This window comes from Caloenas nicobarica, chromosome 3 (assembly GCF_036013445.1).
Source record: "Caloenas nicobarica isolate bCalNic1 chromosome 3, bCalNic1.hap1, whole genome shotgun sequence".
NCBI classification, from domain to species: Eukaryota; Metazoa; Chordata; class Aves; order Columbiformes; family Columbidae; genus Caloenas; species Caloenas nicobarica.
This window is the reverse complement of record NC_088247.1, coordinates 68,751,218-68,779,215: the sequence shown is the minus strand read 5'-3', so window position 1 is coordinate 68,779,215 and position 27,998 is coordinate 68,751,218. Positions and strand designations below refer to the sequence as shown.

At 40.3% G+C, this 27,998-nt stretch overlaps 1 protein-coding gene across 3 annotated transcripts; it reads right to left on the bottom strand.

Moving 5' to 3' along the window:
- PPIL4 (peptidylprolyl isomerase like 4) lies at positions 1-24,616 on the bottom strand. Of its 3 annotated transcripts, none has more exons than XM_065631301.1 (13): positions 24,516-24,616; positions 23,231-23,298; positions 23,079-23,143; positions 21,207-21,324; positions 19,123-19,265; positions 18,675-18,771; positions 17,125-17,241; positions 15,200-15,324; positions 12,763-12,829; positions 11,904-12,015; positions 8,846-8,942; positions 8,086-8,224; positions 1-2,150 (listed from the first exon to the last, which is right to left on the bottom strand). In XM_065631301.1, exons 1-13 carry the CDS (start codon positions 24,583-24,585, stop codon positions 1,926-1,928), a joined length of 1,443 nt encoding a protein of 480 aa, XP_065487373.1. In that variant the 5' UTR covers positions 24,586-24,616; the 3' UTR covers positions 1-1,925. The 3 variants fall into 3 exon arrangements, with proteins under 3 accessions (XP_065487373.1, XP_065487375.1, XP_065487374.1); XM_065631303.1 differs by having other exon boundaries at positions 8,086-8,232; positions 8,863-8,942; XM_065631302.1 differs by lacking the exon at positions 24,516-24,616 and adding an exon at positions 23,881-23,954.
- Positions 24,617-27,998: the final 3,382 nt, after the last annotated feature.

Below are 27,998 nucleotides of genomic sequence, written 5' to 3'. Positions count from 1 at the left end.
AACATCCTGGTCTAGCACAGTTCCGTGGAAGTCTTTTTATGCCCAGACTGAAGGCAGAAACTTTATGACAGGAACAGTGAGCAGTCCTCAGTCCCTGGCTCCAGACTGCCAAGGAGCAGCCCTCCTGTTCACCTCTTCCCTGGGACCGTGAGCCCCACACTCTGCTCAGACTCTGCAGGGACTGCACAGGCCCCTGCACATACCCAGGGGCTCAGAAACCTTTGTCAGGAGGCAGTTACAGAAACCACAGATTTCTAGTTCCATGCTCTGAAGCACACAAAAATTAGATTCAGCAAAAGGCAGCTTCTTAGCCAAATACACTTAATCTTGAACAAACCACAGACAGGGCAGATGCTGCTGGAAAGCACATTCTTGTATATTACACAATACCCTCACTATCCTTGCTCAGCTTGGGGCTGGATATTCCAAGCATGTGGCCTGGTGGGTAGGCAGCTGCTTTTGTTCCTCTAGTACCAGCCTTCCCATAGAAGCACCTCAATCAGAAGTTCCCTTTGGCACACAGCCCATTCAAATGCACTGGCCAGGCACAGCTACTGGCTCTGCAGGGCACAGCAATTTGCAGTGACTCTTCTTGGCTGCCTTGAATTTTAGTCTTTGTCCTGCAGATCACATTCCAATAAGAGGTATCAAGCTATAAAATCTTATTACATATTACAGTCAGACACTACAGCAAATGTTACAGAAAAAACACAATCACAAAAGAAAAAAATTAAATTTACTCATTGAAGCGGACTGCCTCCAAGCTGTCATACATTTCATGGAAGGGAAAAAAAGACAAATACTATTACCCATGTCTCCCCTCCCCTCCTAACAATGTGAGATCTCTCTTTCTTTGGAGAGAAAGAAGATGACACACATGTTCTTAGAATGTATGATACTGGCTAGCACTGTTTAAGTGGCGAGGTCTTGTTTATCAGAACAAGCCAGACATTTAAGAGCCTGCCAACTTTCCCTAGGACCCAGGCCCTCATAACAGCACCTGCATTCCTCTGGAGATGATGAGTTATTACCTACTTCTGCCACAAACCCTCAAAATTAATCCCACCTCAGTTTTGGCAAGTACAATGCAAGTTACAAACTCTGTTATTCTGCTAATTCTACTAGTGACTGTTGTCTTCTTTCTTACCCACCCAACAGAACCTGCCTGACACCAATAGCAGCTGGATCCCCCTGACACTACAGAGGCCAGATGGGCCAAGTATCAACTGAATCTCAGTTTTGAGAGTCATCCTCTGGCAATGCCACAACGCCAAGTGATCTGTGTGAGTAAGTGAGTAAATAAGTGCTATTGATTACGGTGCAGCACTCCCATCACCCTTGCAGGCAGCACAGCAGCACTTCAGTGCCTTTAACCACTGCTGCACACTGGTGCCAACAAATAGAGCAGACAGGACTAAACCAACCAGAAGGACTTAATTTTAAAGGAAGGAAAGAGTTTTGAGTATTCATATACAAATGGTATCTGCCCACTTTCTGGAAGGAATGTGCACAGCACATTTCTGTCTCCCCATGTCTTCTCAGTACCATAGCATCTGAAAGTGCTGAAAGAGAAACACAACCTCCTAGTAGAAAGGAGGTACATCCTGCAAATCTCTTCACAGTGGAGAAGGGCAATTCACTTGTTAGTGCATATTTATGTTTCCAAAAAGCTTTAGACAATATACCTTATCGGAGACTCAAACCATTTCACTAACGTGTAATACTTTATTGAAACAACCTTTCTGGAATCAAGGCTTACTTCAACAGTCATACACTGGGCATTTGTAGAATTATAAGGCCAAGCTGCCAACAGAAGGCAACTGTTTTTATCCAGTCACTGCATATCCATGTGAGAGAATGTTGGAAATGATGGAAGGAAACAGATTTTAACATATTTTAGTTCCCCTGTCTCTTTTTTTGGTCCTTCATCTGTATTTGGACCTCTCTTTGTCTTTTGATTTCTTAGGACTTCTGCTTCCGCGTGCTTTTTTATCCCAGTCTCTTACTCTGAAGTCTTCTTTGTATTTGTCTCTTTGTTTGCTGTATGTGTAGTCTCTCTCTTGAGATCGGCTGCGACTCCGATGCCTGTCTTTCTTCTCACTCTTTATCCTCTCTCTACAGCGTTCTCCTTCATGTTTTCGATCAGAATCCTGTCAGAAGAATTGGATAGATATGCTGTTACAGACAAAAGGTGAAAATGCACAAAAACATGAGGAAAACTAGGAAAGAGTCAAGCATGGTTGGTTCCTTAGCTAAGGCTGGTACTACCTGAAATAGATTCACATCCATGATTTGAAAAGATAACACATTAAAAAATCCCCACTGTAGCTACATGAAGATGATAAGTCCCCAGCTTTCATCAGCATTTATGGAAAAAAGTATGGCTGCCAAGCATGCTACTGCTTGTGTTTCCTAAGGAACTTTAGCAAAAAACAGTTATAGCAGGGATTCAACTCAGATCGATAGTATCAAACTCTTCATAAGCATCACACAAGCTTCTAAGCTAGATTTGGATTTTGACTCCTTATCTAAGCAATAGAAGTATTTCCATCATAGGTTTTGGTTCAAGCCCAACAGGCATTCCAGTGCTACAGAGATGCAGAACACTTTTTAAGACCTGCCTGCAATAATCCTTAATGGCCTAAATTCTAGCCTTTGGAAAAATGAACAACACTGTTACAAAGACCAAAACTACACACACGTGCACACAAACTATTTCGCTTCCTTGAAGCTAGAAGTCCACAAGAAAAGGCAACCCGGATAATCAGTCAAACTGAACAAAATCAGTCAAATTAAAAATTAGTTGCAATTTGCAGGCTGGGGGGTATGACCCATAAAGAAAAACACATGAGGATACACTCATACACAGACACAGTACACCCTAAGGAGTACAAGTCTACCTAATTTAAAATGGCCTAAAAAGGAGAGACCAACACTACGTACTACAAGTGGTAATGGTGTTTCAGCACACACACAAAAACTCTTTAGAAAAATGCTGCAAGTTCAGGTAGCCAAAAATGAGGAAATTTTTCATTTCCCAGGCTTTCTGCATATCATCACCAAGAATGCTGAGTGGCTCAGCACACAGAACAGATTTGCTCTGGAGACAAGTGGGGTTTACGTAACAAAGGAGGAATTGCTGTCAGTAGAAAACCTACTTCACTCGTCGCACCCAGCAGACAGTATGAAACCACTGAGACACTGCATTAGTAAATGAAGGATTGTGAAATCTCACATTAACAAGATTAAGGCACAACACATTCTAGAACAATTATGTGGAGACATCAAGACCTGTACAGGCCATAGCATCACGGCAATTTTAAAAGTAAAAAGATAAAGATCACTTAGAAAGCTGCCATTTCATTTCAAGGAACTCTAAAAAGATTTTCTTAATACACAACATGTGAACTAACATTTTCAAGCACTGCTACTATTTTGATCTTATTATTCAACTAAGATATACAGCAAAACAAAATACAAAAGGAGCTTCATAATCCTGCAGAGAGATACATATACAACTTGCTATTGAGAAGGTGTTTGGCACTTGTGTTTTGAAGGTACGATCACTTGCAAGTTTAGTATCATTGTATGCCCTAGTAGACAGATACCATTTTATCTATTTTACAGGATTTTAATAACACCACTGTTAAACACAGATCATTACGAACTATGAAAAACACCTGCATTAAATTATACAGTATTTATTTCTTCATTTCAGATAATATTTTCATTTTTTAAAATACATACTTACGAGAGTAGCATTCAAAATTGTGTGGCTAAAACCTACATTGCATGTACAAACAAGCACATTTATTTAAAAGAATGGTGAAAAAACACTCTACTTGAAGCAGAATTTTTATGCAGAAAGGCAAGTGATCAGGATGATTCCCAGAGCAAACTCCCAGAGGAAACATCACCTTCAGAATTATGTAGATAATGCTGAAATACTGGAATTAAAATAAGCAACTCCTGGACCAATACACACACCAATAACCACATATTTGATATTTAACAAAAAATTTCTGCTACTATTGGTTACAGTTAGAAAATAAGCATTTGGCCACCTCACTGGTGGACAAATGCTTATTCCACATCTTTACTGTCAAACTCTATTCCAGTACAGATTTTAAAACCTGATTCCATCAAAAAGGAGTGGTGACTCCAGCTATTCATAAGAAGTTTGTCCATCTTCAGAATGATGCACAGTCATATTACTCTTGTACCCAAAAGCCTCAGTCTCCATCTGTTTGAACAAGACAGGTTTCAAGCCCCTTTGTGGAAGGACCTGAGTAAACATCAGAAGATGGAAAAAAACAGTGGTGGAGTAGAGAGGACCAAGACAAAAAATCCTGGTCAGAAACATGGATGGTGGGCTTGGTGCACTGCTGCTTTCTAGCTGGTTTGTTGCTGAAGTTTCCTTCCAGCACAAAGAGAACAGGAGGAAAGCAGAACAGCATTTAGCTGACAAAACCACCGAGCCAACACTGGAGACAGGCTACTGGCCCAGTTTACTGAAGACTCGGAAATGAAGGTAACTAGCCTACGCTGAATTACACACAGCAGGGCAACTTACTGAAAGGATTAAAAGAGTCATATGAGCATGGAGCCATCTAAGCACAATGACCTTCACAGAAGCATTTAGAGTATAGGTGCATAGGGCAAGTCTGAAAGTGCCACAAAAAGGTTGTCACAGTACCTAATATGATCACAGTATAAAAAAAAAAAGTAGTCATTTAAATTAATAAAATTAATTGCATCTTAGTTCCTCCCCAAAAAAATCAGTTATGTTTCCCCTTAAATAAGACTTTAACTTTTTAAAGCCTTTGGCACAGAAAAAATTCAATTTTTTAAACACTTACAGTTACTACAGTATTCTGAAATCAAATCTTCTATGCCCTATTCAAGTCAGAAACATGTTGTTTTCCCACTGGAAGAAGATTCCTACTTAAGAAGAGGCTCTCTTATTGCTGAAGTGCAGATTTCTCAATCCAGGATCACAGCCTCTTGCCAGTCAATGAATAAGTGATGACCACCCCAATTCTTAATCCAGCACTGTGTTGGTGAACACACATGAGAAAAGAAATATAAAAAGGGTGAAAGACACCTCTCTGAAAGTTCATGGCTGGCTTTGCCAAAAGTAGTAGCTTGCCAAACTGCACTTCCAGGTAAATCAGCTAGAAATACCATGACCAACAAAAGTAGAACAAATAAGCCACCTCTACATACATCAAGCACAATAGTTACAGGTTAAAAGGAGCAACAAATAGAGACAGCCTTTTCAGCAGGGAGATTTTGATTAAACTTGACCCTGAATATAAAGAGAACAGTGTCCAATAAGCAATAAGAGCAGGAAATTAAAACCAGAAAAATCAGTATCTTTGCCAAAACCATACACTACAGAAACCTGGAAGTCAGGAAGGCCCTATGTCTCACAAATTGGATAGGCAACACTCCTCCACTGATCCAGTCATCTTAAAAAAAAAAAAATCCAAGAAACCAAAAAACACAGGGAAAACTGGAAAGATAACAAAGTCATAATATGGATCTCAAGCAGAAGCGTGATCTGTATTCAAAAAAACTCTACCAAATCACATTCACAAACCCACATAGCAGAGCTGCCTTCTGCTCCAGACCCACATCCTGTTACCTGCTAAAAGGAAGCCACAACCCTACCCCTTCTACCCTCTGGAATTAAGTCAAACAGCACAAGATTCAAAAACATACTCTTAGAACATCAACACAGAGGCTGAAGATTCAGGAAAGGGGTGTCAGACTAAGAAAAGGATGAGTCAAAATATACTAAAGAAAAACCAGCAAGAGAACAGACAACATCATGGAAACTATTCAGAAAATAAAACCCCTTCAGTCATAGCTGGAGCTGGCAGCACAAACTGAAGTTTCAGCTGCCAGAACTTCCCATTGTAATACCCTGTTCTCTGTTAATTAAAATCTCTTCCACACTAGGGGCTCAGGGTGGAAGTTTATGTATGAAGCATGGCTATTGTGATCTTTAGCCAATTAGTTGAGGAAGGTCTGCTGTTGTTTTGTTTTAAAGTTGTTACCTCAAATATATTCTAATATTTCCAAAATAGGGTTAAGGGAAAATGTTTTGTTTGCCTATATTAAAAATGCTACCATTCATTTTGCATATGCTAAATGGGATTTGTCAAATAAGCTGCCTGCAGATTTCATCTGGAAAGGGCCATGCCCAAGACACTTACTGAATCTCTAAATCAGACTGACTACATACTTCTCAGTATATACATACTATACAATACACACTAACAAGAATATTAAAATACAGACACAGAGAAAGATTCTTCACATAAATTCATTTTCACGGCTCCAAGAGGCAACTATGTTGCTTGCCAGCAGAGTAGAAGTAAGCCTCCACCTGTGGTTTTGGACATAAGAAGGGTAAGATATCTACACTGAAACAGCTAAAGGTTAGCAACAGAGAGAAAAGCAGAGGCAAAGAAGAAGATACCAGAATACAGCAGCAGTAGACTACAGGAACAGATCACAATAGGAGCAGGTGACTAAATCACAAAAAGATATACAGAGACAAAGACGACATCGGAGTCAAGCGCTAGAAACCACTAATTTCCAAAGCCTGGAAATAGCACAAGGAATTCCTCTGCCCTCGTGTTTTTATGCTATGAAATCCACTGCTAATGTGTCTTGCGGTGCACTTTTAACAATTATACAGAGGTTAACAGCCTGTTGCTGCCAGCACTTGTACGACCTGCAGGGGTTGAGACATCTCAAGGATTTTGAAATGTTCTCTGCTGACAATGCAAAACCAGCCAGTTTCGCACGTATAATTTCTGAACCATCAAGAACAAAGACTACTTCCAGAAATATATGTTTCAAGAATGTTAAAGTGACAGTGTCAATGAGTCAAAAAGATAAGAGGAAGTCTAAACCAACATTTATTCAGTCCTCTTGTATGTAGATGCTCCGATCGAGACTTCCATTATTTGCATAGGTCCCTTCCCTCCACCCAAAGGATCCCAATTGAATTAGGATACAAAGAGTAACAAAAAGACTTGTACCACAAATGAGCGATAGGGCTTACTGGTGGCACTAAAAAAAAAAAATAATTGCTAATGTTAATGAGAAAAGTTATTTTTAGTATCACAGCAAGGAGTGATGCAATGGAACAACCAAACCATGTACGCACTCTGTACACAGAACTTAAAGCGGCACACAAAACTCATGCCAGGACAATGACTTTATTTACTGTGGCTGGAACCTTATCAATTTCTGCAAAACTGCTAGAAGACAGCTTTGTTCTCACTCATAAAGCTTACACTGTTAAAATATTGGGGTTTGGGTTGTGGGTTTTTTTTTTTTTTCAGCTTAGCTCAGCTCTCCCTAATGCTCACACTTCCATGTTGGTTAACCCTCCACTTTATAATTTCAGACAGTGCTTCCATGAAACATCAACGCCTTGACTGTTCCAAGTTCACAGAAACATGAGAATGCTGACCTGACAGGCTGCAGTGGAACTAAGGAATGACAGAGCTACTGTCTTCTGATAATCTCCTCCACAGTCTGAGTCTTACAGCACCATATGCTTGCATAATACAGATGCAAGCAAACCTGCATACAGATTTTACAAAAAGGCTTCCAAAACAGTTAAGGAAAAATAAAAAAAAAGATAATGCGAAGAGACTGTGTTCCTGATTCCATAGGGGAAAAAGCCAACACATGCTCACCTGGCAAGAAAATGAGAAATAGTTTGCATTCATGAAATATGATTAACTACTGGTTTATGAGTGGGGACATGTGACCAACAGGTTCAAAGTGCTGAAGATCTCCTACTTTATGACAGGCTACATTGCCTCTTCACGATGTTTTGGCAAAAAGCCATTCAGATGTGCCAAGCTTCAAAAGTCCACAAAGATTTGGAAAGCCTCTTTCATAATCAGATACTAACATCAGCCTTCTGTACATTTACAACTGCTGTATTTCACGGGACTTTGCACACCATATCCTCAGTCCAATATCAGACTTTTTTTCCTGGCTTCTCTTATTAGAACAATAAACGGGTATCAAGTTAATGCACAAAGAGGTTAGTACCTTAGATTTTTTGGTCCTCTTGTCATCCTCTTCATCTTCAGAGTGGTAGTGCTTTTTCTTCTTTTGTTTTTTAGCCAAGTGTGACTGACTTGTTTGAGACTCTTCTATATCCTCATCCAGCACAAGGTCATACTTGGCACTGATAGCCTTGGTTAAGGACAGACCTGTTACTTAGTAAGTAGCAGAACATAAAAGCTCAGAAAGCAAACAAGAAACAGACCCCTGTTTATCAGACCAGGGTTTACCAAGACTTACTATATATTTCAGTTAGAACAGGATCATAAACATTGAAAAAAATCTGTGTGCTAAAATGACTGAATTCTGTCCTGTTAAACAGTATAGCCGGGTCCCAATCCTCCTTTCTTTTCTACTTGTGGATATCTGAACAAGCTATGGTCTTCTCTCATGCTCACCACAGGCAAAATAGAATCATAGAGCGTGATTTAGTCACTACTACGGTCTCATTTTGGATACAGCAGGTCCCTTGTGAAACTATTTACAACTCTGTCACGCCACATGTCATTCCAGGGCTCTGGACTGGGAACATTATTTACTTGCACACAACATGGAAGTGAAATAGCACATTCTTCATCAAAGTCATCAAATGAAAAATGCAAAATGCTTAATTCCATCTCAAACAACAAATGGTTGTATGAAGCAGCAGCAAAACGCCCATTTGGAAAGCTTCAAGAAGTCTTTTCCAAGCTGTTTTCATAAACTGTACTTAGTGAAAAAAAATCCTTTGAACAGAAAAAGATACTCCTGCTTTGGTTTTACCTTCTCTTTCAGAGCAAGTTTTGAAGATTTGTCACGTTCCTTTTCATAGTCTTTGAAATCGTCTTTGGTATACCGCCCACCTGTCCACAGAAAAATATATTCAATTCACTCAACTGAAAACAAACAAACAAACAAGATCCACACCTATGACTAAGCTCTGCTTATGAATTTAAGGGATCTTCGTAACCATAGAGAGATTCATAGCAGGATACAGCTCCAGAAACAACACTGACATCTGGACATCGTGCCTGAGGACTGGAGGAAAGCAAATGTCACTCCGGTCTTCAAAAAGGGCAAGAAGGAGGACCTGGGCAACTATAGACCGGTCAGCCTCACCTCCATCCCTGGGAAAGTGATGGAACACCTTATCCTTGGTGCCATCTTAAGACATATCAAGGATAAGAGGGTCATCAGGGACAGTCAACATGGCTTCACCAAGGGGAAGTCATGTTTGACCAACCTCATAGCCTTTTATGAAGACGTAACAAAGTGGATTGACGATGGCAGAGCGTTGGATGTGGTCTACCTTGACTTCAGCAAAGCATTTGACACCGTCTCCCACAGCATCCTCACGGCAAAACTGAGGAAGTGTGGACTGGATGATCGGGTAGTGAGGTGGACTGCAAACTGGCTGAAGGAGAGAAGCCAGAGAGTCGTGGTCAATGGGGCGGAGTCTGGTTGGAGGCCTGTATCTAGTGGAGTGCCTCAAGGGTCAGTTCTGGGACCAATACTATTCAATATATTCATCAATGACTTGGATGAGGGAACTGAGCATACTATCAGCAAGTTTGCTGATGACACCAAGCTGGGAGGAGTGGCTGACACGCCAGAAGGCTGTGCTGCCATCCAGCGAGATCTGGACAGGCTAGAGAGTTGGGCGGGGAAAAATTTAATGAAATATAACAAGGGAAAATGTAGAGTCTTGCATCTGGGCAGGAACAACCCCAGGTTCCAGTATAGATTGGGGAATGACCTATGAGAGAGCAGTGTAGGGGAAAGGGACCTGGAGGTCCTAGTGGACAGCAGGATGACCGTAAGCCAGCACTGTGCCCTTGTGGCCAAGAAAGCCAATGGCATCCTGGGGTGTATTAGAAGCGGGGTGGTTAGTAGGTCGAGAGAGGTTCTCCTTCCCCTCTACTCTGCCCTGGTGAGACCTCATCTGGAATACTGTGTCCAGTTCTGGGCCCCGCCGTTCAAGAAGGACAGGGAACTGCTGGAGAGAGTCCAGCGCAGGGCCACAAAGATGATGAAGGGAGTGGAGCATCTCCCTTATGAGGAAAGGCTGAGGGAGCTGGGTGTCTTTAGCTTGGAGAAGAGGAGACTGAGGGGTGACCTCATCAATGTTTATAAATATATAAAGGGTGGGTGTCACGAGGATGGAGCCAGGCTCTTCTCGGTGACAACCAACAGTAAGACAAGGGGTAATGGGTTCAAGCTGGAACACAAGAGGTTCCACTTAAATTTGAGAAGAAGCTTCTCAGTGAGGGTGACGGAACACTGGAACAGGCTGCCCAGGGAGGTTGTGGATTCTCCTTCTCTGGAGACAATCAAAACCCGCCTGGACGCCTTCCTGTGTAACCTCACCTAGGTGTTCCTGCCCTGGCAGGGGGATTGGACTAGATGATCTTTCTAGGTCCCTTCCAATCCCTAACGTTCTGTGATTCTGTGATTCTGTGATAAGAGTAGAAGAGAGTAGGACAAGTTGTGATTTTCTGTCCTTCTCTTGCTTGCAAATGCCACTAACCAACATATGGCTTTCTCCTCACTCATGTCCAGTGGAGACAACACATGAACAGCATCACAAAGCAGGATTTAGCAACTAGTCCAACTTTGATTACAGGTTCTATGCCACACTACTTACAGTTCTGTTACCATGAAATGTCTACAGACTATTCTCATTACTAAATGACTTTTTGTTCTGGGCTGCGTCAAGAGAAACCTGAGCCAGCTACAGCTTCGGAATTCAAATGGAAAACCATCACAAAAAATTGGCATGTCTTGATTACAGAGGGGCATGACAAATTTCATTTTCCAACTATTCACTTGACAGTTCCAGCTCACAGATTAATAAACTATTCTACAGCAATGTGCTGCCATCTCATGGTCATACTTAAAATGGCAATATTAACTGGCTGGGTCAGAAGTGGCTACTGAAGGTGGAAGGACATTTTTAAGTACCATATAACCACAACAAGATGACAATACAGTTAGCTTTCCAATATTTAGCACAATTTAGACTTAAATTATCCAGATAAAGAAAAGCCTTCCATGTAGTCACTTAGAACAGGATGAACTGCAGAGCATGGTATAGATTACAAAATCATCTCAGCTCTGTGCAGGACAAGTTCTAGTACCTCAGTGTCCATGACTAGTCCCCAGTAGAAACAGTTGAGGGCTGACTGCATTTTTAGGCAAAGACACACAAGAACATCACCATTGCAATGCACAGTCACCTCTCCAAGTCCAGTGTTTTCCTCACATCCTCGGCAACCAAACACCCACTGTATCCACCTCTCCCCACTATCCTCTACCTCTCAAAACATCCTCAAACATCTGAAATTGGGTTTTTCAAAATAGAGCCTGCTATGCAATATCCCTGACCCACAGGAGGTGAAGAGGGGAAATCCCTGGCCTAAATACTGACTTCTTGTATACAATCAAATGTCATACAGCGAATAAAGAAACTAGAAAGTAACAATGTACTGGGTATTATTTTGCTAATAAATAATATCAAAAACCACCTCTTTTAGAACTTGAGAGGAACAAATCATTTATTGGTAAAAATACATCTGATAAAAAGGCAATCCATGGCAATGTAACATTAATACAACAGTAGTAGTAAACTGTTCTACTCTTTCATATGGAACAAGTGAAGAGCTAGCAACTGTGTTGCTCTATTTACTACAGTACCAGGAAAATTTATATCCCTGAAGATGCAAAGATTTAAGCGCATAACAAATGCTTCTCTTTATATAATATTTAAAGTTTAGAAGTTAAGACTTATTAAATTATGAGGGCCAAAGAATCACAAGTGTACCTACCTTTTCCTCTCCACTTAATCTTTGCAACAGACTGGCTAAAATCCACATGTATCCGTCTGTCATCTATCAGCACATTGTCCATTTTGAAGTAGGCTTTCTCACAGTCTTCCTCCTGATATTAACATTTCCAGAAAATTTTAAGTCATCATTCTTTCATAGGAATATTCACTGAAGAGCTCAAAGACAAATTCAGCTGCTTAATGGCATACATTTTTTCTAATATTGCGTAAAGCACAGCAGTTCTTACATTGTGCCATTTCAAAATAAATAGTTATGCTTTGTCCAAATGCAAACATTTCAAATTCCATCTCTGCAGTTCATGTCACTATTTTAAAAATTTGACAATCCATCTATGTGTTTGACACACGTAAAACATCCAGAAAAACAAGGAAAAAAAAGGACAGCTAATAAGTCTCTATTTTAAGTACATAACTAGGCTGAAGAAAAGTGTTTTCCAGCCTTCCTCACAGACTAGAGAGATTAGCAAACAAGAAACTATGCACCATCAAGAGAACTTTTACTATCAATCTCACAGTAAGAGCAGCAAGTTGCTAAAGCAAGCACTCCCTTCTTTAAGTCTTCGAAGTCCTAAAGTGCTCTGGGAAAAAATAGGACCCATTTCTCCTCCTACTGGTTTCAAGACAAACTAAGAAAAATGTATTTGTATTGATTGGTTGAACAGAGAAAGATTTAAATGTTTGTCTCAATTAGGACCTACAACTTCTATAACTCAGTCAGTAAGAGAACAATATTAGCTACCTCACACTTCAAGATTTCACTGTTTTGCCTTAATGGAAGTAGGCCAAAAATGAACATTTACAAGCAGACTCTATATATACAGTATACCAAAATAACATACCTTTTCAAACTCAATGAAAGCATAACAAAGAGATTCACCAGTCTTCCAGTCTCTAATCACTTCACAGCTGAAAAATTTATATGAAATTAAAATGTCAATGCTGTTGGAGCAAGAAACATACGATAGGGAAGCACTGCTTAAAAGGGAGAATAACAGCTAAAAAACCCAAACCAAACAAACCAAACCAAACAAACAAAAAAACCCACACACCACCACAACAAAAACACCTTGAAGGTATAACACTTGATTCTGAGACCTCTACTGATGTGAGGGTGTCTGCACAGAAAAAAATGCATATGGCACTACTTGAGTAATTATTACACTTAATTTACAAGTGGTTAATACAAAGTGTAGAACAAGAGATTAATTTCTGATTAATGAAATTGATTAATGACATAAAAACCTGTTTTCCAACACTATTTGTTATTGGTTTTTTGCATTTCACTAAAGCAAGACAAGAAATATCACATTCTGTTTTCTCAGTCATGTTAAGGAAAGTTTAAACAGACATCATGTGAAAACCTTTCTCTTCTTAACAACCACCTCTTTAGCAACCATCTTCTTATCAGACAGTTCGCTGGGCAAAAATAAGAAGCCTAAGTATTGAATCAGTAGATGCAAAATGGGAACGATACAGTATTACATCAGTATTAACAAACTCCTGTACATGACATGAGAATTCTGACTACAGGATGTTAAAGGAAGTCAGACAGGCAACAAGGGCAGAAAATGTAGTATTAAGGTGAGATTTAATAAGGTGAGACTTCCCCCTTGTGTACTGAGGAAGTGACAAATCAGGATTAGGGGACACTATCCAAAAGATGATCAAGCCACGAAAGGAGGGGAAAAAAAGAAAAAAAAAGAGAGAGAGAAAAAACAAGGCTATTCAGAGAAGCTATACAAATTCTTTGCAGTAGTCATTAACAAGAAAGAAGGTAAGAGCCTTGTGCCCGAACCCTTCTTTGTGGATTATTCAGAGAACCTATCTGAAAGTGGAAGCACTGTAGAAGAGGTACTGAACAAACTGATGGAGGAAAAAAAAAAGTATAAGAAACCCCTAGGACATCCAGAAATCATGCTGGAGTTTTAAGAGTGGCAAACGCAATGCCAATTTTGCTCACACACAGACAGTGTAGTGAAGGAGCTGAGAGCCTGCCGGCCTGTACGCCAGTACTACACAAACTGGTAGCAACTCAATGCAGAACAGAGTCAGCATGCGTCTGAATAAACAGGACTTAATGACAACCATCTGAATAAATCAGTTAAGTCCTCTGATAGAGTCAATATGCTTATGTGGGATGATATTCTACTTGATGCAGTTTTTCAAAATCCCTCTGGAAATTCTAATAAACTCCTGTACCAAAGGCTTTTGGGGAAACTAGGCAGCAACAGCATAAGAAACATCTTTGCATTGACAAACATGTGAAAGACCAGGTAAGAGTAAACACTCATTTCTCACTGAGAAATTAAAAGAGGTCATCAGCAGAGTTTGCTGTTGATACTAAACTGTTACAGGTGGCAAAAATAAAGATGGAAAAAATTGCAGAAAAGTTCTTAGGAGACCAACTGAACAACAATATAGTAAATGACATTCAACATAGATAAATGCAACAAGACGAGGATGGGGGAGGAACGTTAATTGTGCATAGTAAAAAAAAAAAAAAAAAAAGAAAGAAAAAAGCTTCAATATTAACTAGAAAAGGAGTTGAGAGCCACTATGCCACTGTAAATCTGTAATTTCTTTAATATCATGTGCCGCTCTGGTCCTCTCAAGATGAAAACAAAAGAACAGGAAAAGGTTCGAGAAAAGGGAAACAAGGTAAGGAAAATTCCTCTAGAAAGCATAGAGTATGTATACCAGTACTCTTAGCAAGAAAAAAGAAAGGACTCTGGGGTATAGGATAGAGAGGTGTACGACAGTAGGTTTCACTGCCTGTCACATCTTTTGATACCAGTACCAAGAGGAACCAACTGAAACTACTAGGAGTCAGGTTCAAAACTGGAAAAGGCAGCAGGCACAGGAACACCTTAACAAGGAACATATCCGATGCCAGAAAGGTTTATCACTTTATCCCCAAACCATGCATATTCCCATGGAAAAGAAAAACCCAGAAACTATATCCGAGCTCACGTAGCATCTGAGATAAAAACTGCTGAAAAGAGAGAGGGGACGGGAGGCTGGAGAGAGTATCGTATGCTTTCCCTACTCCTACGCTTCCCCAGGCTTTCACGTAAAACCACTGCTAGGACAGGAGACTCGCCCGGCTAGATCTGAATTTGTATCACCATTGTTGTGGTCTCTATCCAAATACATGCAGGCACAGATAAACCTCCAGTGATGCCAGAATACTACTTAGCAGTCAAACCTGAACAGACTGGCAGGAACCAAGTTCGGTTTCAACAAAGAAGGTTTTCTTTTCTATTTTACAATAATTACCTTTTAATAGGACCAAATCGTGAAAATATTATCTCTAGATCTTCATCTGTGGTCACAGGATTCAGTTTACAAACAAACAGTACATTTTCTGGTGGCTTGATATCTGCATCTGGTAAGTCTCCCACCTGTGGCATACAGAAAGATATTTTCATTCCTTTTGCCTAAAGCTCTATACATTTTATTGCCACAAGCACACTGGCAACAGATCTTCTGGATGATCTCAGACACATTCCTATCACAAAATCAAAAATTATTAAATATTTTTCCTACTCAATGTCACAAAAAGGTGTTTTCCATAGGACCTAAAAATGATCATCTATTTGCTATTCCACCACTGGGACTTTGTGAAAGTCACAAATATCTACCTTGCCTTCCTTGTTCATAACATAACAAACACACAGTCCTAACAGGTGAAAACGTACTTTGAGGGACGCTCTGTTATAAAAATAAAAATGGACTGGATCCATTCCTTAGTCTCTGTCTTTACCTAAATAAACTTGCCTTTTCTTGAAATCTGGCAACAGCTTAGACTTAAGATAGCTTGACAAGGATGAGCAGCTACAATTATACAACTTTGTTCAGACAGAAGGGAGAAAGCACTCATACTTACTAAGAAATAACACTTATTTACAGTACAAAGAACTTTCATGTTTGCAACCTTTGACCAAAATCCCTGTCTTGGACACAGCAAATTAAGTTACAAAGGAAAATGCAAATACACATACCTCCTCTTATTGAATTGTAGCACTTATTTCTAAAACCTGATCAAAAGACCAGTGATATTTTAAACAATTTATCTCTGTCTTTTAATTAATATGGTAATAAGAAATTAATGCACATTAGTTTGATAACAGAAAGGAAGAAAATAACACAAGTAAGAAGCAGATTCCACAAAAAAGAACACAAAAAGTTTAAGCAGAAGACACACTGAGAAATTTACTGTTTTGACAAAAGAACAACAGAACTAACAGTTGGTTTTTTTTCAAATTAGTGTAACTAGCAGTACACTTAGTTTTTCATCTCTTCATCTTATGTAACATAGCTCCCTGTTGCATACTACTCAGCAATACTCACTGAAAACTACTGCCTTGGCTCGCACACTCCACTTGCCTTTTTTTAGCTAACTTCATCTGGAAAACAAGTCATCAGCCCCACTGCTGCTGCAAAACAAAGAGCCCACACCTGCAGATCTTCTGCAACACTGTGGTCACATCTGGAATGACTTTGGTATTAGTCTCTACTGCAATTTATTCACCATAAATTTGAATTTGGTAGTTGTAGTAAAGAAGTGTGACGGATTCGCCCATCCTTCAACACTATCTGTGCTTTTTTGCTGGTTTTCTTTTAAAAAAATAAGACTTCAAAGCCTTTTCACAATTTTTGTTACTATTATGGAGTTTACAGCTGCCAGCAGTTACCAAACATTATATTTAAGAAAGAAGAACACAAAATTAACCAGTGTTAAATTCAACTAATCCCACAGATGGAAAACATCCATTACATGTATGAATAACACAATCTCAGTGCCACTACAGGTACTGAGAAGAGATTATCTCAAATTAGCTCAGCTCTCTCCCACACATGCTAAGCCTTTTCCAGGATTACAGACATTTAGCAGCATATTGTGTAGGATATGTTTTTTAGTAGGATGCATTTCCAGCAAGTTTTGATAAAGTCTCCACTGGTCCACTTTTAATCCTGGCTTTAAAAATGAAGTATCACTGGTTTTATCAGAGAACCATCTTCAGTGTTCATACTCAGTCCTCTTCATTCTACCACAGACATTTAATAGCAGAGATTCTGAGCTATGACATCATCATCAGATAAGCAACTTCAAGATAAACAGTACACATCCTCCTAGACTTAATATAACATGCACACACATAGGAACAACATCTAAAAGGTAAATACAGAAAGATGTTCACCATTTCCAGGAGAATGGCACGAGTTTTTGCTTCTTTTTCTGCCTGAACTTCTTCTATTTCATCTGCAGATCGTCCTTTCATATCATCAATTTCTTCATCTGCTCCTATTCTGCCACTCTGAAAAATGAAGGAAAAAGCTATTTATTACCAAGCCATGGCCAAGAATTCTTTCTTACTTTCCAAATGTTGCTTAGATTACCTCCTCCCTCACTCCCCAAGACATGAAAAATGCTTAAGCACTGTATCTCTGCAGAACTGGGCTTTAATTCTGTTCTTCCCACTTAGATTAAAAAGGAGATGATGTTATCCTCATGTGTTTCAGGCACTGTGAACTATGTATGAACTTTCAGACGCAATCTGAATCATATTCGGTTAGACAGTTTGAATTCTTTTATACTCCCATCTCATACTCAACATCTCACCACAAGTGTCAACTCATTTCTCATCTACCAGAAATGAAGATAAGGAACACTGCAAATACCTGTGGTTGTCTAATAAGACTCAAACATTTCACACAGTATATCACAACAAGAATTTTATTTTACACATCTACATCTAGGTGGGATTTGCGGTTTAATTTTCCTCCTCATCAGCATCTCTAGAATGCTGCCCTTCTTACAGACATTTCTACACCAAAAGGTGTATCTTCAGACAAGCTAGGGGGGAAGAAAACTAAGTAAAAGATTTCAAATCTGCATGCCATTGGCAGTGAGCTATTAAACTGCTTATACCGTTTAATATATCTGAAGGTATGTCAGAGATTAACCACAGCGCAGACATACTATGAAAGCCTAATTCCAATCTTGTAATTATATCTATTAAGCTTAAAAATAACCAATATTCCTTCTAGTCAATTTATTCATTGCTTGACACAACTGTTTCCACACGAGGAGATCATCTCACATAGCAACTTCCATAACTGCATGCTATGAGTATGTTATGATTAATTACAATTACATTTTAATAAAATCCCTTCTGTTTGAACAAATACACCACAACAGTATGCATGCTTGCAGATGTAACTCGAAGAATGACCAGGATTACTCCCACTGAAACACAGACCATTTAAAAGGAAAACAGCAATAAACTCTTTAATATTAATAAATACTAGTTATATTTTGTCTTCCACCAGAGCATACAAAAAACTAGTAATGTCAAAGGTGAATATTCTGAATGTTCTGCTTAGCTACACTGGATTAGAAATCTAAACAAGGGCTTTCCAACTTAACTCCACCACAGTCACAGGAGAGAGCACCCAAGTCACCTTTTTATCCTTTTCTTCAAAGATTAAGCAGCTGTGCTTCATTAAACACAGCAATACTCCCAAATAACAGACAAGCATTTCATACATCGGAACTCAAGCTGGTGTGGTAGAGCAGCATCTCTTGACCTCCTATACTAAAAATAGTGTAGTTCTTCTACAGATTTGACAGATGAGTCTTACAGACAAAACTCTTATTTTGATCAGGTCTCTGCTGGCCACTAATAGGGATAAATTTATTCAATTATCTCTTCCAACTTTTCCCCAAGAAGCTATTGTAAGTACTCACATCTAGCTGTTCCTTGGTAGGTTCTGGTGAGCGATCAGGAACAGACAAGCCAGGTGGATCTTCAAATGGATCATCTAAAATTACTGTATGATTTATCCTTACAGAAAACAAAATCAAGATCAGCAGTCATGTGCAAATAAAACTCTTTACCCAAGTAACGGGAAACCAGCCCCGCTGATTCTCGGTTACATCCCAAACAGCCAAACATACTGTATGCTTGTAAATACTAGTACTGATGCTTTTGTAAAGGCAACACAGCTGCACATTTTCTTACACAGTTGTTTATTTTAGTAGCTGTTTATTTTACCAATAACAGTGGAATAAAAGAGTTTTTAAGATGCCATGGTACAGGTCACCTGACATTGCTATGTTAATCTAGTTTCTAAAAAAGAATAACTTGTTTATTTATAATGTATTCCTCAAAAAGGGAAGTTAAAAGCAGTCACACCTGATATCTTGATATGGGATAAAATCCTTATCTACAAAGGTTTCATTAATTGTCTTCAATACATCCATGCCTTCTGTCACTTCTCCAAATACTGTATGCACACCATCAAGGTAATCCAGGTTTTCCCCTGTAGTAATAAGAAACTAAAAAAAAAAAAAAAAAATTAAAAAAAAAATATATACACCACTAGTAATAGCAAAAAGAAAAATTCAGGGCTTGAGTTCTACCTGAGCAGAAGCACAACTCTCACTGAAATCAGTGGGGAAAAAAAAAACCACTCCCCAACTTCTGTGGGAGAAGGTTAGTCGTCTTCCATGAGCCCTCGGAACATGGTAAGCCAACTGACAGCTGACAGTCGCTGCCCAAGGAAGAGAGGCTCTCACACAAGTCTCCGTGCACACAAGCTCACACCTCCAGTTCACTGGACCTTTCTGTTTGACTCAGTAATCTGGCAGAAAACCAGACTGGCCGAGGAAGAGCAGACAGTAATCTGCCAGGTAGGTTTGTTGAGCAAGATCAGCAAAGGTTGCAGCAGGCATCACAGCTGATGAAAGGGACAGGACAGAAAGTCGAAGACTACCCTTCTCAGCAGCAGTGAGCTGAGCTCAAACCACCTGTTCATCAAACTGCACTCAGCAGGTACATTTTCACAATTCTGGCAAAAGCTTCCACAGTTTTACTTTTACCTGCTTCTATCCAGACTTTTCTTCCTTCTTTCCCTTGTATCACAAACCCTTCTCTCCCAAAAACTAGGATGCAGTAGCATCGAGAGAACTAGAATGCAGCAGCATTCAGTTAAGTCAGCTTGACCCAGCACTGAAACATATCTTAACACAAATCAGGTGATTTGCTTTAAGACGAAACTGGAGCTACCAAATTTGATACCAACTGAACACTTGGTAACAAACTAAGGACCAAGGACACTTGGTAATGAAGGAGGAAAACACAGATATGCACAAAGAACACAACCATTACGTCCACCCTTTACAATCTGGTAACATTTCACTCCTCTGCAACACAGTTAAGACTGGTTAGTATTTGGTATAGGTTACACTAAGCTACATTATATCTGTAAGCCAACTCCACATAATTCCTTACTAGAATTTTTCTTTCCAAGGAAGAAGCTGCAATAACGTTCCTGGGAACTGCATTAATTCCCATATGCCTGTGTATATGCTAAAAGCCTGTATTCTCAAAGTAAGTATAATCATCATCACTTCTTGCTAAACCCCCCACCCAAACAAACAAATTTATACATACAATGCAGGGAAGCAGCAAAATTAACTCCATACATTACAAGCTCTAGCCAGAATAAAATCTTCATTTATATTGCTCTTCCATTATTAAAAAACCTCTCTTTTTAAAAATCAAAACATGGATATTACAAATGAGGCATTTTAATATATAAAAGTGACAATGCATCTAAAACAATAATTTAGAAATAATATCATTCTATGAGATTAGAGCTTTAAATATACCTACAGCAAAAACTTTGTGCACGGCAACAGGGAACAGCAAAGGGAACACCACCACTTTCAAAAATTATTTTATAACAGCACTGGGATAAAACAGTAAACTTACGTTGTATTATTAATGCACACTTTTACATAACCATACAAAGGAAACTGTGGTATGATTTCAGTTTCAAAACTAACATGAAGTTGTAACCAGAAAGTTTTAAGATTATTTTTAAACCCAATTTCCTTACTTTTCACTTCCATTTAACTACCATTCTATAAATTAGCAAAATCAAATCAATATATTAACAGAAAAAAATAAACAAAGGAAAAAAAAAAAAGAGGTCTGAATTCAAACAAATAAAATTTATAAAATTAATCTAGGACAGGATTTGAATCTGAGCATTTTCATCATTTTCTTGTCTGTAATCATGCACCCACTGGCACCTGGGACACTATGCAAAACACTTCTCTTACCTATGGCTGGTTTTTTACATGTCTTTTAACCGTATCACAAGATGATGGTATTGAGATGATGCTGTCATTGTTATGCCTCTTCATAAATTCAAGGAATTTTCATTTAGTTATTTAGATGTGTACCAAGGCTTTCCAATACTTTATGCTGACCTGTGATCCGTGCTGATCATTGCCATTGTTCACCATTGACACGGTTCCCTTTTTCTTGTGCTTAATTCTTGGCACTTTTTCTGCCTCAAAAAATCTAGCTTGATCACCGTACAGTTGACTGAAAATATATATAACAAATATGTCACAAGGCAAAGGAATTTTTAAAAGTGAGATAAATGAATGCTATGAAACAGTAAATAAAACATCTTAAAGAATTTTACATTGGCATTCAAATAAAAGCAGAATTTACGTTGCATCCATGCACATTTTTATGGACCCGTACGTTTACATAATTCACTTTATATTACAGGGAACAAAAGATTTTTCTCTGAGGCATTTCATAGTGGCTTTTTTTGGGAGGGGGGGGTGTATTTATGTTTTTAAACGTAGCATATAACATTCTTCTAAGGCATGAACCGAATACATATTTTGATAAACAGGTTCCATAAAAATAAGTTAATTCACACAATAAAAACAATAATTTATGTGACAGCTTTCTCCTCCAAGATATATAAAAAGCCACTAAATCTATGTGTAAACTTAGTTCATCTCATAGACAGGACTGCATATAGTAGTTTGAGATATACAGGATATGGCAAATTGTTACATTATTTTTAATTTTTCAAGTCTACCCCTGATATCACTAATTTCGTCTCTCTCCATAACTGACAGAGGTATGGTCAATATGCACATTTTCCTAAATTTAACAACATTTTGTTGAGCAGGTGTAAGCCTCTATGAAGAGAGGATTCAAATTAAACTTTGCCTGCACCAGTTTCCTGGGTAGCAAGAACGGAAACTCCAATTTCATGGACTTCAGCAGTAATGAACACGTAGAAAAGACAAACTGCCATTCCCTGTGCTAGTAGTGGAACAGAATTTGCCACTGTCTCATCACACTATACCTCCCTATCTGCCACACCAAAGAGCCTCAGAAGACCAGTCCTTACAAAAGAGCAGAATATCCCACGCGCACTGAGAGCTCAGGCAGGCAAATTTACCTACCTAGACTTGCATCTGCTTAGCACAATTACACTGCTTCCAGGATCACTGGAGTGGTGATCCATGTAATCCAGGTTTTTAAGGTTTTGTATTTAACAGGCTCTGACACATCGGACTTAAAAAAGTCGATATTGGTCTAGCAACTCTGCCTCTGCTCAAACTGCTCAATCTCTCTATACTGTGTTCTGCAGCGATCCAGGTTTAGTTCTGCTCTGCGATTTTAATTCTACTTTTAGTAACAATTTCAAGGGCATCATATAGAACACATGCACTTTGCTAACTTCCATCCTAACTCTCTGAAAGATTTCTTCAACTTTTATGTGCGTGACCACTGACAACATCTCAAACAAGGAAGAAGTTATTTCCTTATACGCATTCAACATGACTAAAATGAAGTCAAATTTTCAGAGTAATAGGATTACTTTCTTATAGACAGAGGAAACCAAGTATAGCCTCTCTATCCCCCTCTCGCTCAGTTAAATACATTTCGTTACAGAAATAAAAGTAGTAACAAACTGCTAATGATTTTGCCTTCTACAGAGCACTTAGTTATGGTATTTCTCTTAGAAAACCAAACCTATAGTTATTTGCTAACTTTTAAATAAACTGAAATTCATGTACAACTTGTTAGTTGCAACTTCACTTCTAAGGTCAAAGGTAGAATACTGTCCATTAAAAAAATATGAATGTCCAAAGGCAGAGTAGGAATTAAAAAAACATTTAGGTATGACAACCAAAGAGGCTTATGTATCAAAATTTTTACCTCCCTCCAGCAATTTTACCCCAAGAGAGCCAAAGACAATCTAATTGGAACCCCTATTCTCCTACACAACTTCTCTGTCGATTAAGTAACACAGAAGTTTTACTTACCAAAATATTGATTCCCCTCCACGGCCAGTTCCCATGGGGTCACCGGTTTGGATAATAAAATCCCTCTGTCACAAAGCAGAATACATAAGATATTGCTTTCATGTTTGTGAACTTAAAACAGAACAACAACAAAAAAAATTGAGACTACTTACCTGGACATTATGAATAAGACAATAGTTGTAGTACTTGACTTTGCAGAGCTTCAGAAAATTCAGACAAGCTGTAAGAAATTATATCAACATTTACTAATGAAAATCCCAGATATAATAAATACAGACATAACAGATATACAATTCCAGGTGTAGAAAAGTGTTTTCAGAACAGACTGTATTAAGATTTATCAGCATACAACCTATAAACGCTGTGAGAAATGCCCTAAGGTGAGGTAACACTTCCTGCCTCCCTCAAGCCTACCTCCAGTGATGCAGAGAGCCCTAACTATAGCTACCTATACAGAAATGCACTATTTTTTTTCTCCACAGCCTCCTTCCAAACACCTAAGAAAGAATATCACAGCTGCCTTTCCATTTAGAATATATTACACCGTCTCATTTTAATAAGTATGTATTACATGTATAACACGTCACGAGGATGGAGCCAGGCTCTTCTCAGTGACAACCAACAGTAAGACAAGGGGTAATGGGTTCAAACTGGAACACAAGAGGTTCCACTTAAATTTGAGAAGAAACTTCTTCTCAGTGAGGGTGACAGAACACTGGAACAGGCTGCCCAGGGGGGTTGTGGAGTCTCCTTCTCTGCAGACATTCAAAACCCGCCTGGACGCCTTCTTGTGTAACCTCACCTGGGTGTTCCTGCTCTGGCAGGGGGATTGGACTAGATGATCTTTTGAGGTCCCTTCCAATCCCTAACATTCTGTGATTCTGTGAAACGCATAATAGAAAAAAAACCACTCAAACTTCTCAACAGCACGTGATGTTTCTAAGTCCCTCAAACACGTATCTACGAGCAACCCGCGGGGTCTGCTGACGGCCACGGAGACCCTGGCACCCACTGGGATCTAATCCCGGGACCGAGGCCCGACGTGACAGGCCGAGCACGGCTGGGAGAAGGTGCCCCGACTGACACCGCTTCCCCAGGAGGCCGCGCCGGCAGCGAAGCCTCGAGCTGCGACACCCGAGCGACGGGCCGGGCCCGCTCCCAGGGGCGGCGGCGCCGCCGGGCAGCGCTCAGGGCGGCCCAGCGGCCCCTTTCCCGAGCGGCGGGAAACCTCGGGAACCTCCGCGGCCCCCGGAGCCGCAGGGAGGCGACCGGCGCGCCCGCCCCCTCACCCAGCGCCACAGCGGCCGCCATGAGCAAGGCCGAGTGGTTAAACACCGGCACTTCCCGACCGGCTCAGGCGCCGTCCGGGCGCGGCCACCAGCCCTCCCGCTGTTTTATTCAGGGTTTCCACCTCCCCCGGCCCCGCCGCGCTCCTACCGCGGGGCCGCTCCTCCGTGTACAGGTCGATCACCAGGTCGCCCAGCGTGGTCTCCAGCAGCACGGCCATGGCCGCCACCTGCCTCCGCACAGCGGCGCGGCGCGGCGCCGCACGCCGGCGCTCAGCGCCCTCTGGCGGCGCGGAGGAGGAGTTTGGCGCGGGGGCAGCGCGGCCCCGCCGTCAGGCCCCGGGCTGTGGGGAGGGCGGGCACCGTGGAGGCGCAGGGAGGGCTCTCCGGCAAAGCAGGCGTTTTGAGGTTGATCATTCAGCTCTTGAGCGTGGTGCTCACTGAGAGAGGTGTGTGCTTATTCTACATAGTCAAAGAAAACCCCTTTTACTTCACAGTTACTATTTAGAGGGCTTTAAAGTGATTAGCAGTCCCAGTATGCCTGTGGTACTGGGGGTGACACTGAAAACACGGACCAGCAAACCGAATTTATTCCGTTCCAACTGATGCCATAGCATGGTGGTTGTCGGTCTTACGTGTCTCAGCTGTACTAATGCAAAGGCAAAGCAAGGGGTCCTGCTCCCTGCGCAGAGCTGCTATTTCAGGCTGCGCGGTCTTCACCTCTTTCCGGATCACGCTCTGGCACTCACTGCACAGTGAGCTGATCCAAGTCGGTAATCTGTTGGGAAACAATTTATTTTTTTATTGCTGAATTTGATTTCTGACCCGAACTGACTCGCCGCACAGTAAAAGGGAATCAGTGAAGGGGAGGCAGGGGGAGCAGGAGTGCACAGCGGACAGTACAAAGAGGTGCACGCAGGTTGGTAAGAGCAGGATCTCCTCTTTAAGAAGCAGCAAGAGTAATATCAGATCACATTACATAACAGCATCTTTATAAAGACCCAGGAAGGGTATTTACCCATTTTTCTATTCATCCCTACCCTGCTGCGTGATAGTCCTGGAGACATAGTGGGCTCGTCCTGGGACCAAGGTCTGCACTGCAGGGAGTTGATTTCTGCCTCCCCAGTGTGCTAGTCTTCAAAGCTGTTTGTGCTATCATCGAGCATTTTGCAGTGTTGTATTGTTTTTGTGTGCTTATTCCCAGTCTGTACATCAATCCTGAATTGATTCAAGGCTGGTTTTAAGCCATCCTGAATGGCAGTTATTGATAGAAGAAAGCACTATAGTACACATTACACTTATTACTTTGAAACTTTAAGAGGGATGTAAGCAGTACATCAGTTTTATACAAGCCTATGCTGACTGAAGTTTAACTATTTACTTACTACTTCAACAACTCATACCTTGCACTTCAATGAGAGAGCAACCCACTTACTTAGGCCAGACTTTTATAACTGATTTTAGTAATGAAATAAATTAAATAATAATTTTCTTATTCTTTATACTGGCTTTTGTCTTCTAATAACCCATGGCTATAATGAAGGCTCAAAGAAAAAATGGCTTTTCATGATCACTTTAAAAAGTCAGAAACCTCACTTGCAATTTAAATATAAAACCACTGAAATACAGCACTTCTGGCACACTCAGCAGCTCGAGCAGTAGTCAGTGTCAGTACAAAATACCTAAAAATGTTACAAATTTTAATAGTTATAAATGCCAGGACATTCACCAGTAGACTAGAGAAGCCCGGGATGCATGTGCCTGAGCCAAAAGGGGATGGTCCTCTTATGCTCCCAGCCCGTCCCAGCACTGAGTGGTTATTGCTTCACCCAAAGGGAGGCCACTTGTGAAACTAGATCACTTGTTATTTGGTTATTGCAAGGAATTTTACCATTTATATTAAATAAAACTGTTATAACATCCGCTGTGCTGTGAGACTAAGGAAAGCTTTGAAATTTGGGGAAAACGGAAGTGTGTTGAAAGCATTTTTAGTGCATGATTTTCGCAGTTTTAATTAAGTTCCAGGAGAATAACAAGAAAGGAAGAAAGAGGATTGAAGAAAAGGGGGTGCAAAAGATTGGGAGAAAAAGGAAGAGTGAGGGAAACAAAAACAGAAGGAAGGCATTGCTTGATAGGTAGTTTACCAGGAAACTTGCAAAAGGAGACAGTCAAAAAGGAACAGGCATTTATCTATAAATTCTGCAGGTCAGCAATCCTTGCTTCCCTGTATTTTTTTATAGTCTGATGCCATTAATTACTATGCCTCCAGTACATTTTGTAAACATTTTAATCATGACTCTAGTACAGAAAACACTGTAGAATTGTAGCTTGCTTTTGCTCATCTAGGATTCACCAGTCCTGTTGGGAGGTGACCCCCACTCTGATTTACACACAGAACGCAACTCATAGTTAAGAATTTAGGTAATTTAAACTTCCTCCCACCAGCACATGCAAACGACTGCAAGTACCAGCAAGAGCTGCATTCTTGTCACCGCCCTCCTAACCCGAAGACTCTTGGGTGCCCCTTACAAGACTCAGCAAAATGTCGTGTTGGGAAGCTGACTGACTTACCATGTAGTTTTCTGCCTCATGAGACTGCAGAGTGAGCGGACCCTTTACCTGTTTCTTTCAGTTTACCAAACACAACAGATTAAAAAAAAATATCTTAAGGAAAGGACTAAGAGAAACTAGGTAAACAAGGTGATGGTAAAGAGAGGTGGTGGAAACGAGTATATCAGTGTTTTTATCCCTTCTTCCATTACCTGTGTGATCACAGAGAAGGCAGTTAATCAGCTTTATTTTTTCTAATCTCTGAAGCTACTGATAATAAATGTATTTAGTGATGAAATGTTTGAGGTTTTCACATAACATGCATGAAATATACTTCACAATATATGACTCTCTTAGGCCTCATTTTCCTGTGCCTTGTATCTCGTGCCAGATGTTTATACCAGTGTCTCATGAATGCAAACTGCATATAAAATACTAAGTTTCTCTGAGTTTAACGATTTATGTTTGCTGTCAACCAAGTGGGAGTCATAGAGCAATATAAAATTAGGCTCCAGATGGCTTCAACAGGACAACTAATTCATTGCCCTGCCCTGGTGATATTAAAACCTCCCCAGACAAGTTGTTGTTTGCCACCCTTACTGTTAGAAAGCTTTTGGCTGACAGATAACAACAATCTTTCTGGTTGCAAAGAAAGCACTTTTCATCTCCAGAGCCACCAAGCACTTGGGAGATTGAGGTGGTTTCCTTTCTCATTGCCATAGACTTCCATGGTTTTGACTACCGCTATTAAGTCTCCCTCAGTCGTCTTTAGGCTTTACCTTGTGCTTTCTTCCTTTCTGATGACCCTGCTCTCCCTGGAGCACGCTGCCTGCTTTCGCTTTCAAGAAATCTTTATTGACGAGCGCACCTTGGCCGCTTCATAAACGGTGTTAATTATTAACATTGGCTATGTGGGTAATTGTAATGCAAAGTGCTTTCAAAGGCTGTAATCGTCTGTTACCAGTAACGGGCGTTTCTAGGCGCAGGCGTTATCCTGCAACGCCTCGGCGGGGACCTCCAGCGGCGGCGGTACCGGGGCCGGGCCGGGCAGCGCAACACAGCACAAATCCAGCTGTTTCTCTCG

Bases quoted from the DNA above. Each gene is read 5' to 3' on its own strand.
- PPIL4 (XM_065631301.1), bottom strand. From the start codon at position 24,585: ATGGCCGTGCTGCTGGAGACCACGCTGGGCGACCTGGTGATCGACCTG. The intron at 17,242-18,674 runs GTGAGTACTTAC...TTCATTTTTCAG, and splicing joins CTACCAAGGAACAGCTAGAT to AGTGGCAGAATAGGAGCAGA. The intron at 8,943-11,903 runs GTAGGTACACTT...TTCTGTGGACAG, and splicing joins GATTAAGTGGAGAGGAAAAG to GTGGGCGGTATACCAAAGAC.